Below are 13773 nucleotides of genomic sequence, written 5' to 3' on the forward strand. Positions count from 1 at the left end.
GATAATCATAACGCGAACACAGGAATTATAATTATCTGAGTACTTTTTTTCCCAATACCTTTTAAATTAAAAATAACATCTACCATTTTTTTCAAGAAATTAATAATGATAATGATTCCGGGCGGGTATGGGCAAAGCAACATAGATTATGTGTGTTGGTCCCCCTCAAGACTACATGATATGAATAAAGGACATGCTTAACCCTCCACTAATGGCACTCACCAATTTGATTAGCGTGGCCAAACAAAAAAAAAAAATTATTTGGCCACTTTTATTTTATTTATTCTCGTCCTCTCCTGTCTCAATCCTCTCAAATGTTATTTGGGATTGAATCCCCATGTTTTAATTTTTCTGTTTTTTTTTTGGGCTATGCCCTCTTTAGTATAAAAAAACAAATATTATTTGAAGAAATATTCTGTTTCTTTCTTTCATACTAGTAGTTTTAATAGTGTTCTGTTCCATATACTCTCTCTTATCCTATATGTTAGTTTCAAATTTGAAAAAGGATATAGTCCATTTTATAAGTTTCAATTTGGGGTTTGTCTAAATATTTAATACATTTTTTCATTTTTGTCTTTAATTATTAATTTTCTCTCCTTTGCCACACCATTTTGTCATATTTTTTCATACATTCTTTTTTATCATTTTTCTAATTTATTATAAGAGTATATTTGAAAACAAAACTATATTTCTAACATATTTATTGTAATGTTATAGCAAAAACAAATCTTATGCCGTTTGCTTCTTAATTATAAGCTGCAACAATATTTGTCAATTCCTATAATCAGGGAGGATCTTCGGTTCCCATAATCTTTTATATTTTCGGAAGTTTTGATTTTTCCCTGTAATTTTTTATAATCTTGATAATTTAAAAAATTTATAACTCAGTATTCATATTTTTCACCTTTTTTTATTTAAAAAAATATAATGTAGATATTTTTATAATATATGTTTGTTAATACTTCATAAGTCATAAGCTAAATTTATTTTATTATTTCTATTTTTATAACAAAAGTGAACTCTTTCAGAAAAAATAAGGGAAGAATACCTGTGTAAGTATTCATATGTGAAGAAGACCAAAGATAACATTTTTTTTTTGTCAATGAAAGATAACATACTCAAATAACATAAAAAAGAATATATTCCAAAAGTTTCAGGAGCATCACCCATAGAAAAAAGGATGTATATTTATTTATTCTCTCATTTTTCAAAAAAATAATAATACATATAATTATAAAATATAATGGCCAAATCTCATGTTTGCTAGAGAAATCTGAATAATGAGCAAAACAACAACAACTATAAAGCCTTATCTCACTCGATCAGATAACAATGAACCTAATTAAAGTTGCAACCCCGCAGCTTTCGGTTTTGGGCAGCGTAGTTTTACACAAATAAGAGAGTGATACCAATGCAAGTGACATTTCATATAATTATTGAACAAAATGAAACAAAACGAGGCAAAAAACCACTTCAACCTTCTTGCATGTTAGGAGTTTATCCCTGTCTTTGCACCTAAGCTAGTCTGCTCTCTCTTTGCTTATTTTTATGCTGCCTTTGTAATTACTTGATTCAATAAAGCTCCTTTTTCACTCCCAAAAAAAAAAAAAACCACCACAACCTTCTCTACCTTAGATGACATAAATGAGGTTACATTCGTGGGTTAGATTACATAAAATGAGATCCTGATACACCAAAACAAGGATTAAATGGCTTTGAGCTGGTAAATATACACAACTTTGTACAAAAAAATTATTGATGACGCCTAGTTCAGACCTCTTCAGTACAATTTCCACAGCTCGACCCAGATGGCTCAGAGATTTCAATGGCCACCTTTTAAGTGAGAGTTCTCATCTTTTCATGCTGATTTTCCTTCGCTTGTAGTACTTACATGGAGCATTATTGATGGAAACATGTTTTAAGCGGCCATCTTCAAGTAAGCATTCTGCAATGCTTCCGTTCTGCAATTGTTTGCCCTCAGAATTTGCCAGTTTTGCCTATGCACCAATGGGTTGAACCAGTTAGAAAACTGCATCTAAAATGATCTAATCTGAACCTTCTACATTTAACAAATTACCACCATTTGTAGATCCAGCGTCTCATTTGTGTCAATCTCTTCTGCTTGATATGCTTCAGATACTGGACTCCGCTGATAAAAAACAGTACCACCCCTTACAGATAAACCATCATGTGCTTTTGTTTGGTTCACTGCAATGTGACAGAACTTGTGATTCAGCTAACAAAAGAACTTGATTACCTATCTTTCTCAATTAACAAGTGACTAACAGGATGACTATATAATACAAACCTGTTGACAAAACTGAAGCTGGACGATTCTTGATCAAAAGCTTCTGGCACATGACGGTGTCTTGAAAGTCAAGAAAAGTGCAGTCCAGAAACTGTGATCTCTCAGCATTTGTCATCTTTGCAAAGCCAAAAGAAGTAGTCCACGTTTCTAGCACACTTGGAACAGCAGGCAAAACTATCCTCTCCACCCCTAGTTGCATGAGCCTCTGATGGGAAAATGAAGTAAGAAGCCTCGTACAAAATTTTAAGGAAATAATTGAATCTGCAGAACTTCATTTTTATTTATAACTAACTAATAATAATTTTTTTCACTTCGTTTCACCGTTGTAGTCAACATCATAACTGAAGAACCCCTTTTAATATCATTCATTGCTATTTAGCAAGATTCTACTGCACGCTGCGTCAGATTATTTGATAAACTAACTGGGTAAAATTATATAAATATCACCTTTTCAAGCTCATCCATTAAAATGCGACACATTCCAAGGCGACGATACTGAAATCTGGTACCCACAAGAGGTACTTCTGCTACCTTCTCTCCATAGATCCTGGAAATGGAAATAGTTAATCAATTGGACAAAACAGGAAAAAGAATTTGAAATTCATTGGCCAAAATAAAGAAAAGAAATTGAAATTTACAGCTCAAATAGAATATATGATCTCACAAAGCCTACCACTTTAGGATAGCAGATCCTAAGCTTACCTAACAGTTGCTACAGTTATCACTTCTTCATTTCTCTCCAGAAGTACGGTATAGAAACCTTGGAAGTTCAATCGATTAAGCTTTGACCTACAAGGTTTTGAAGAAACAGAAATCAAGCATTACACCAAAGAACATTACGTCAATGTAAACAAATTAAAGAAATATAATAATCTCTGTGTAAGGTAATAGATGTCACCAACAAACTTGTCTATCCTCCAATATCAATCAATCCAGAAATCTTGCATTAACATAAATGTGCAAGACTAGCACTTATAGAAACACACTCGGTCTTTTGCAATGAGAGAGCTGAGTACTACCGGTGTATACTAATAGAAAAGGCCAAAAATGGACATCATTAAAAATTGAGGGAAGGGAAGGAGAGCAAAGAATTGATTCTTCATGGTTCTAATCGCTTTGACATTACCAAGGATTATGGTAAAGTAACAGTGTGGGGACATAGCTTATCAGAATACAATGAAATGCAGATTAATGATAATAAAGAATCTCATCTAATGTTATTAATTTTATGTTCAGGCCAAAGTCCCTAAGCATAAAGAATCTATCCGTTTAGACTAATAACAATTTTTTTTTTAACAAAAAAAAAAAAAACTATGATCTGGTGAATCACAACACATGATGTTACAAGCATGAATCACGACACAAACATAATGCACCAAGGTTTCAAAAACTAAAATAGAAACAATTCAAAGAATTAGATTTCCTGACCATCTGCTAAAAATAACGTCTTCCATGAGATCCCTGCCTGAATAAGATTCCTTCAAGGGCTCAAAACATTCATGCATCACTGAAAGAGCCACATTGAGTTTGCTGTAACTCTCTACCTCTAGGTCATTTCTACCATTCCCAAAACCATAATTCTCAGAGTCAACCCACTTCAGCAATGTCCAGTTTAAATTCTTCGCATCCACTGCAACAGGTTCTCCTAATAGCCTTTGAAGGCCTGCATATATCTGAAAAAAACATAAAAGAATGTTGAGCAAAATTAGGATCCTTAAAGCTTTCTAGTGTATAAAAGCAAGAGCACGCTCTATATTCTATAATACTTATCTGATATTAAGCTTCCATTATCTTATTGTCACTTATATTTAATAATAAGATTTACTCTTTACCAAAATCTTGTATCAGTTCTTAGCTCTCATGAGTACCATTAATAAAAGGGGGCATCATAAAATAAAAATTGGAAGCAAATAAGGAGTTAATTCAGAAACTAGCATGCATTAGGAGTGTCTTTGGATTGCCGGAAGGCAAAAATCTGTTGCCCCGTTATAGATATTATACATGGAACCAGTGATGAAGCATTCTCTGTTAAGGGTTAAACTAATTTTGCTTCCTCAAATAATATCAACAACTGTTATGACCAAAATAACTTTTCACTAGTGCTGCTTCATTTGTTTGCGCCAATATATATATATATATATATATATATATATATATATTTATATATATCCAGCCCATTCCATGTGATTTTACAAGTATGTCCTAACTGTTTACATAAACATATTTTGAGGAGTTTTTTAATGCTTTTTTCAATTAGACGCCTGAATGAACTTATAAGTAGCATACTCCCCAAACAAAATGCTAAAAACGATTTCTGTATGAACATTCTTAAACATCAAAGTCATCCTTTATAAATAATTTTTCCAAAAGGTAACAATCAATGATCATCCAAACACATGCTAAGTATGTATCATGTGAAACTGTCCAAGAGAATCACAAATGCAGAAGTAATTTGAAAAAGATTTAACTTTGTTCTGGTAAAGGAGAACACCCAATCTGTCTAAAAGGAAGCAGAGTTGTAATACCTTTTCACAGCTTTTTCCACAAAACCAATTCTTCAGATATCTTCCTGACATTGTTACGGACCTTTTACCCAAGCACTTAGCATGATCTTCATGATAACAAGAATGAGATCATAAATATTACCATGTTGATTTTATATGTGCATAAATATAGACATACAAAGAAATCACGACCTGCATGTAAATTGAAGTGTAAATGCTATATTATCTTACACTTATGTTCACACTGGCTGCAAGTCAAAAGTTTTTCATCATCAGCCCCTTCAGTTTTACGTTGGCGGCAAATTCCACAACAGCATGATGGGCAAAACCAGTCACCTTCAGGGATATCCTGGATAAGCAAAAAGAAAGCAGTTCAATGAAAAACTAAGGCCCAAGATTACTTCATTACCATGTAAGTACTAAACTGAACTATTTTACAATAAATAAATAATCTACCTCCAAAACTATGCAGCTTTTATGAAATGAAGATGGGCAATTATCGCACAATATTAGTTCACCGCCATAGTGACAAACAGAACAAATGCCGTCATTCTCTTCTTGATGCACGCTTTTTGATGGTGTTTTTGTAGTTCCTCTGGTCCTACGCTCATTCATTAACTGCATCTGGAAATCTCGGAGTGACTTGCCATTTTCCAAAACAATATTAGCAGCTGCTGACCTGCAATTACGACGACCAGTTGCATGGCCTTCAAAGCCACCAAGACTATATAGCTTCTGACAACAACTACACTTGATTCCATCACGAGTTATTCGCCCCTCAGCCATAGGATGACCTGTGGCTCTTGCCCGGTAATGGACCTTAGACCTTGGTAACAACACATTGCAGTCTATTAACCAGGACAGGACATTTTGAGCTTTCAGGTGTGATGAACAAGGAGCGTTCACCTTCTGCACCCTTTTGCTTGATCTTTGTAACCGAATAGGTAATTCTTTTCTCTGGAGATTAGGTGGCCTGGACCTTAGATTCCTGGAGGGTTTGAGCTTGCAATGCCTGCTTGATCTGCTTTCTGGTACCCCTTTTAAATCAGAAAATTCAGGCTCCTTTTGAAGCAAATGGGACACATAGTCCAATAGTTCGTCACTGTCAACCTTACTCATATTCTGTTCATTAATGCCCAAGTCATCTAGAGGCATCATTCCAGACTTAATCCACTCAGGAAGACATTTTTTAATACATGCTTCACATGCTACTCGGAGTGAGCCAAAACGCTGACTTTGTGGTGAAATGTAGATCATTCCTCTTCCCCTTATGGTTGGATGCTCAAAATTCCATCCTTCTGATGACAGGTGTCTTCTTGCCTTTAGTATCATACATTTTTTAACATCCTTGGGGCACTTCTCAGATGAATACAAGTAATATCTCAAAACAGCTTTAGGACAAAATTCAGGTTCAATTGCATCTTCAACAGAAGGAGGTGGCAAAATTGCGGGAAGCGAGATACTACTGCCAATTGTAGAATACATAGTTCTCTGATTATCTTGGGACTTTTGCTTCCTTAAGGGTTTTGACTTGCATTGCCCAATTGACCTGCTTGATGGTTCACTGGTTACATAATACAATTCAGGCTCCTTTTGAAGCAATTGGGACACACAACACAATAATTTATTACTAGCAACCAGGCCAGTGTTCTCTTCATTTATGCTCGAAACATCCAGGGGTATCATTCCAGAACTAATCCACTTAGGAAGACATTCTTTAATATATTCTCTGCATGCTACTCGAAGTGAATCGAAACGCTGATTTTGTGGTGAGATGTAAATCATTCCCTTTCCTTTTATGGTTGGATTCTCAAAGGTCCATCCTTCAGTTAAGAGTTGTTTTCTTACCTTTCGTATCATCAAATTTTTAACACCACTGAGGCCCCTCTTTAATGGGAGCAAGTAATATCTCAAAACAGCTTCAGGGCAAATTTCAGGATCAACTATGTCTTCAACAGAAGGTGGCAAAATTGTAGGATGTGAAATATTATTGTCAATTGTAGGATTCGTCCTTCTCTGATCATCTTGGGATAGCAAAGAGTTCATATTGGTGTCCTTTTCAATATGTTTGCAAACTTCACGAAGTGACATGTAAACAACCTGTTTTCCCCCTATCTCAGGTGAGGTGTACCTATATTGCTTTTGTTGCGTACCTCCTTTATGTTGCATCCACTCAATTTTCCATCCAAGGTATGCAATATGTTTTCTGACATTTGTCTTCAGTTGTTCCCTGATCTTCCTATCAGATGCGAGTGCATATTGATGAACAGAATCAGGGTAGAGTTCAACTTCAGAAAGTATCAGAGGTTTCCACTCAGTAAAACTTCTGCGAGTTGATAATCCGCCTTGTCTTTTTCTTTTATAACAACCAGCTCCATAATTTACTTCACCTGCAGTACCAGCATCCTGCCCAGAAATTCCTTCGGCTTCTGGTGACATAGATTCCTTTTGCACCAATCCTTCCTTCTCGGGAAAGGACACGTCTGAGTCTGCCACCACAGGTGTATTTGACACCCGGTCCCCCAAGGTCACCAAATCATATTTCTTCTGGTTAAGAATGATGCTACCACTGTTTTGATCAGCATCCAAGAAGTTTGACAAGTCACCTTTTTCCAAATGGTTCTCGGCCAAACTTATGTCATGGACAAATGCATTCCTGGGACCAGCATCATAATGAACATTTGATTTGCTAGTTAACTGATGATTATCAGGACTCGAAACAGAATAAAAGTTGTCTGAATTTCTTTCCGGACTAAAGTGAATATCAGCAGTAGGTTCACCGGACTCTTGTTCCGTTGCTTCTGTCAAGAGATCTTTTGAAAGATCCAGGACTCTGAAAATTTCTGTCATTGTAAGTGCAAAGTAGTCATTAATTACCTCAAGCACCGGACCCCTCCACAAGTCTTTCACATTACAAGTCCAGTCTTTAATCTTACTGAAATCTTCTTTGGCACGCACATCATACCAGATTTGCTTTATTGAAACTGTAACATAAGTATCCTGTTCACACTCTTCAATCAATTCAAGAAATACCCACATGCCCCGTCTCTCCCATTCCTCTGTAACTTCATTCCAGTCATGAGTAATACGCAAATGACCAATTTCGAACTTCATTTCATCACCCAAATCTGGGAAAAATATGGATCTCTTCTCCCTCCCATCAGATTGATCAAAAATAACACCTTCCCACCAAGCTTCTTGGTAGTTCACATCAACACATAGACCAAACGGAAGATCATAGTTCCCAAACTCCTTCAAATGTGGTACTGGTCTAATGAATCCACGTTCTTTGTAACTTGTGGAACTGGCGCCATCCAAAATAGCTGGAACATCCACTATATCGACAAGATATTTTGACCCATTATCAACTAAAACATTGTCATATTTTACATGACGTTTCTGCTTCCCACAATGGATAACAGTCCCTGGGTGCCATGAACCCAAAAAGCCATCTTCCATACTCCTCACCTGAAAAGTTTCAAAATTTTCTTAGCACAACCGGTAATTTCGAATGAAGAGTAGCCGCACTGATAGTCTTTTTTTTAATTATTATTGTTATTAAAATAAACCAATTGGTAAAGTGGGAAAATATCGGTACTTGCGAACAGCACTCTAATGACCCCACTGTCGTGGGACGAGACGAGACGAAGTGTAACAACAACAAATCAAAAAGTTGCACGACTGCTTGGTCCCCCAAAAAAAAACAAAATAAAAAGGAAAAAAGAGAGAGAATAACTCGCGACCTCGCGTTACTGCCAAAGCGAACACGCAACGAAACGTTTACACTTTACAACTTAATAACGAAACCAGGTATCGGGGAGCAATGAAGGCAAAGAGAATGTGACAACTACGGCAAAAGCTCAATGAAAAAACGTATCATCGAAAAGCATAAAAACAATTGATAAAAGAAACTATAAATCAAAATTCACAATGAAAGCAGAGGCCCTGGATTTTTAAACCCAAAAAAAGAAAATTTTGTATCTTTAAATTTAGGGGGAAAATTGTTTAAAGCAGGATAAACAAACTCAGAACTGTGACATTACCTCCACTCTGTCGTTGACGACGAGTTTTCTTCTTCCATAACCTCGTTTGCGCTTTCTGCACCCAGTGGACTCCAATTCCTCAACCGCCATTGAAGACTGGTTCTGAGCAAAGAAAAAGTACTCATGACATTATATACAAGTCCAAATCCCTTAAATCAAGATTATTTTCCAAAAACTAAACCAGTCTATTTCTATTATTAACAATTGATTTAGACAATTTTTAAAAATATGAATTTTTTATTTTTAATTACAAAAATTTAAAACTTTATGTGATATGATAGTGAATTAAAAACAAATTATATTACTATTAGCAGGTTTCTATGGAAGCAAGTCTAAGAAGAAGGGCTGGTAAAAAAAAAAAAGTCTAAGAAGGGGGTAAAAAAGTGCCGGTGATTCCCGAAAGCAAGATTTAAGGGTTCCGATCACCCTTGAGGACCTCCTGCAACTGAAAAGAGCAAGAAAAACCACTCCTCAGATGAAAAAGACCAAGAGGTTTCATCATGCATTATAACAGTGGGCCTGGCTTTGGCAAAGAAAGAATAAAGAATAATTTCCCCGATTACTGTTCTAAAGCCGAGAGAAGAATGCACGCTGCCTAGTGTCTACCCTAATCGAGTTGCTTGGCGATTTCCTGGTTAGCGATAGCAATACTAGATCACTGAATATTTTGATATGACTTTGATATGTCCTTAGCATTGAACGTATTGAGCAATGGCCGACTTACGTAGAGCACCCGACTTCTGAAAACTAAATATGAACGTGTGCTTGCGTCTACTGCGATGCTTTGGGGCGGTTTCTCATCAGGAGCTGAACTAGCCTGAAGGAAGGGAGTTGAATGTCGATTCCCGCACCGAACTCAATAGAAAGGAATAGCCAAACCAACCCAGCCGGCTGCTCAATCTCAGAGATCTTATCGGCGAGGCGATTCGAAAGATTGAGAGAGGAGAATGAAGAACAGTACAAAGAGAGAAGAAAAGTGAAAGAACTCAGCATGAGAGGGAGCACCATAGGCATAGGGGAAGGGAGGGAGAAGGAATTAATTAGCGAAAACGTCCAACGAAGCAGAGAATGGGGGAAGTCAAAGATTCAGGATATTGGACTGATAGAATGAGATTTTATCAATCGCTAGCATATTTTGCTGTAAAATATATTTATTTGATTTTTAAAATGGTGTTTTCAGCCAAACCAATTATTTAATCCTCATTTGACATAAGTTTGTTACAAGGGAAATGAAAGGGAGGGGAAGGGGGGAAGAAATTTTAATAAGTTTAATTTAAAAGATTGAAAAGGTGATATTAAAATTTTTTAATTAATTTTTATTATTTTTTATATTACTTCTTTTTTATCAAAATTTTAAAACTCCATTTTTAAAATTTTTTAAGTATATCTCATTAAAATTTGTCTTCCCTTCTATTTTGCCCATACCAAACAGTACATTAGTGAAATTATTTAATTTCTGTTTGCATTTAGTTGCAAGGTTTCTAAATTTTGAATAAAAAATGGAAAAAGTTTTAAAATGAAAATCGCTATTATTTTTTTTGGTAATATCGCTATTATTATTTTGTTAAAAATGCTGCCCGACTACCTCTTCAGTCCCAAGGTACCAAGAAATGTGTTACTAAAAAAAAAATTAATATAAACTTTAGTCCCTTAAACTTATTTTCATTTTGATTTAGATTTCTCAAATTTCAAATTATAGATTTTAGCTCTTCAAATTTCTTTTCATTTAAAGTATCATAAATTTTGGTTTCTCAAACTTACATTTATTTTAGTTTTGGTCCCTTAAATTTCAAATCACAAGTTTTGGTCCCTCAAATTTTTTTTATTTAAAATATTAGTCCCTATACTTCATTATTTATTAACCCTAAAAGAAATTAATACTTCAATATAAGCATTAAAATTAAAATATATCAAAATTTTCAAAATTAAAGTTGCTGAAATTCTGTGAGATCAATAATATTAAAAAATATCAAACATATTATTTATTAATTGAATGATATAATAAAAAAATTAACGAAAATCCATTAACACTTGGGGCCCAAGAAAGAGTGAAACACACCCGATGCTCTGACAGGCTCTGTTTCCTGCTTTCCTAATATGGCCTACGCTGGGGTTTCTGATTCCCCTTGGACCCACATCAATATGCTTCCGTGGCATTTTGATTTTAATAATATTATGATTATAACACTAACTCCAGATCTTAATATAATACTCTTTCGGTCCTAAATATAAAACTCTTATACGCACTAGCATAAAGGTTTTATATTTAGAACCAAAGGAGTATATTATTTAACTTTTATTTTGATTTTATATATAATATCTCAATTAACTTTATCTCTCATATTTATTTATTTTTTTAAGTTAGTTCTTGTAATAATAATAATTCTAGTTAATACACGTGATCAGTAAGAATATGTTAAACAATACCTATTTATTATAAGTAACTAACTTAACTAATTTTTTTTAATCTACTCAACTAGCTCTTATATTAAAGAAAGAAAGTAGTATTATACTACCTCCTGTCCTAATTATAAAAGCCAGTTGACTAATTTGAAGAGATTAAGAAAGTAAGTTGGGTTAGTTATTTGTCCTAAATAGGTGTTATCTTTCCTAAAATATCTTTACTAATCAAGTATATTGGCTAGAACTATCATTATTAAAAAAATTATTTTAAAAAATATATATAAATATAAAAAAGAAAATATATTCGAATCGACAAAAATCAAATAGAATTTTATATTATGTACCGGAATAGCATAATTCACGCTTTCTCCGCCTATCCTTCAACGAATCGAAGTGCTCAGATGCTTCTTCCGAAGGCGGGCCCCACTAGATCCTCTCCGGGAAATCGGCGGCATAAGAAAATCATACGTACTGTCCTTTTTTTGGGGCCGAAGCTTTCTATAGAAAATTCAAGGTTTATGATTACATTATCTAATAAAAGCATAAAAAGCACAGCTTCTTGTAAGTTTTTTTTTTTGCCAGCCTTGTGAGTTTTTTTGTTATGTATATAATATAATGTTGATGAATAATACTACTTCGGTTCTTATTATAAAATCTTATTTGAATTTTATTTTAGTCTTAAACATAAAACTCTAATTTATTTTATCTCTTATATTTATATATTTTTTTTCAAGGTAATCTTTCTAACAATAGTAGTTTTAGTCAATATACTTGATTAGTAAGGATATTTAAGAAAAAATAACACATATTTATTAAATGTAATGCAATGTAATATGATGATCATTACATAAGCTTGTTTGGTACGTCGTTAAAGAAAGATGATGTATAGATGTAAAAATGTTTGGTTGAATTACAAAAAACATGGAAATAGGTAAAAAATAATATACCAAAAGACAAAATTACCCTTATCTACATGCTTATATATATATAATTAAAATTGTCTATTTTTTCCTCCAACAGTATAATAACCGTACCCCACATATAATGAAAAATACTAGACAAATTACCCCTATCCGTTCATATGCATAACATATCAAAATATAAATTTATCTATATATATATATAATAGGAAAAACTATAAAATTACTGGTTTGATAACTAGAATTGTATCTATATATAATGTATATACATATATTTTTTCCTTTCCAACGCAATGTATATTAAAATCAAAGAAGACCATACGAATGAGTAAAGGAGTGATTACTTTTCCAGCGCAATGATGTTGTTGGCGGCTAATGAGGAAGACGGTGGCAATGTGAACACAGTGGGTGACAATTGATAAGGTCCATGAGCCTTTCATTAAGGGTAATCTAGTCAATTTTAAAAATTAAAAGGGTAACAAAATGTTTTTCACTTGATTACAAGAAGTATGCATCCCTATTCATGAGTCTTAGCTATGCCTATGTAATCCCTATGCATCCACTTGTGGTAACTAGGATTACAATATGTAATTCCTTTTACATTACAAAAGCCTAACCAAACAATTAAATCAGCTCATTATATCAGAATTATATACAATAAACTTTCATGGAATTGAACCAAACAAGTCATGATTTAACTTCTTTTCTTAATTTTCTGAAATTAGTCAACTAACTCTTATAATTAGGACCGAAAGTAGTATTATATATATGCTTATTGTTGCTACTGCTAGTGAACCCACCCTCTCCTTGCCATCTTATTTTTCTCTTCTTCCTTTTATAACCATTATATCAATATTTAAATGATTCAAAATTAATCTTTTATAAACTTATTATTAAGATGATAAATTACAAAAAGGTAACTAATCAAATGCAAATGGTTAAATTTAATTTAAAACAATTTAAATTAAATAAGAATTAAAAATATTTTATAAAAAATTGAAAAAAAATCATGAATCTCAGGCAATACTGAAGGTCATAAAAACTAATATTTTTATTAATTATATTTATAAATATGTGGGTTTAACTTATAAATATAAAAGTTTTTATGGTAAATAACTAAATATTAATTTTTGCCTCTAACCACAGCGTCTGGCAAGAAGGTCTCGCAGCAAATCGCAGCGGCCTCCGTCAATTCTCAACAAGCGTAGGAAAATCTGTTGGCGAGAAAATTCTGAAAAGTTCAATTGTCAGCCAATTCTGAGCTAGAAGGGAGTTTTGATTCAGCCATGTTTAACGAGTTTAAATCACGAATTCCAGTAACCTCCACACCTCCATAATATATTTTAATTAATTAATTCATTCATTTATCAGAATAAATAGGATATCAGTTTCTCGCCAAAAAGTTCCCCTAACAATATTAGAGGCTAACTTACTTTAAGGTGAAAATAGGCCAGATGGCTTATCAAAAGCCTGTGGCCTGGCCTATTTGGCTATCAAAACAGGCTCAAACTTGACAATAAGCTTGTTAGACTTGTCAGGCGGCCTGAGCCTGTTATTATTATTTTAAAATTATAAATTCACATGTGTTAGAAATT

At 33.7% G+C, this 13773-nt stretch overlaps 1 protein-coding gene across 1 annotated transcript; it reads right to left on the minus strand.

The window, feature by feature from the left end:
• Positions 1-1581: 1581 nt before the first annotated feature.
• Positions 1582-9650, minus strand: LOC114740599 (uncharacterized). The gene is made up of 11 exons (XM_028928769.1): positions 9580-9650; positions 8856-8957; positions 5269-8280; positions 5044-5161; positions 4834-4919; positions 3737-3981; positions 3011-3097; positions 2756-2855; positions 2309-2513; positions 2078-2208; positions 1582-1997 (listed from the first exon to the last, which is right to left on the minus strand). The coding sequence occupies exons 2-11, from the start codon at positions 8943-8945 to the stop codon at positions 1851-1853; spliced, it is 4221 nt and encodes a 1406-aa protein (XP_028784602.1). The 5' UTR covers positions 8946-8957; positions 9580-9650; the 3' UTR covers positions 1582-1850.
• Between the last annotated feature and the right edge of the window lie 4123 nt (positions 9651-13773).

The sequence above is a fragment of the Neltuma alba genome, unplaced genomic scaffold (assembly GCF_004799145.2).
Source record: "Neltuma alba isolate B1F8T4 unplaced genomic scaffold, ASM479914v2 tig00003186_pilon, whole genome shotgun sequence".
Taxonomy (NCBI): domain Eukaryota; kingdom Viridiplantae; phylum Streptophyta; class Magnoliopsida; order Fabales; family Fabaceae; genus Neltuma; species Neltuma alba.

Excerpts from the sequence above, each read along its gene's own strand:
- LOC114740599 (XM_028928769.1), bottom strand. The coding sequence starts at position 8,945 with ATGGCGGTTGAGGAATTGGAGTCCACTGGGTGCAGAAAGCGCAAACGA. Across the intron at positions 3,098-3,736 it reads GACGTTATTTTTAGCAGATG|GTCAAAGCTTAATCGATTGA; the intron begins GTCAGGAAATCT and ends AAAACCTTGTAG. Across the intron at positions 1,998-2,077 it reads CGCTGGATCTACAAATGGTG|GCAAAACTGGCAAATTCTGA; the intron begins GTAATTTGTTAA and ends ATTGGTGCATAG.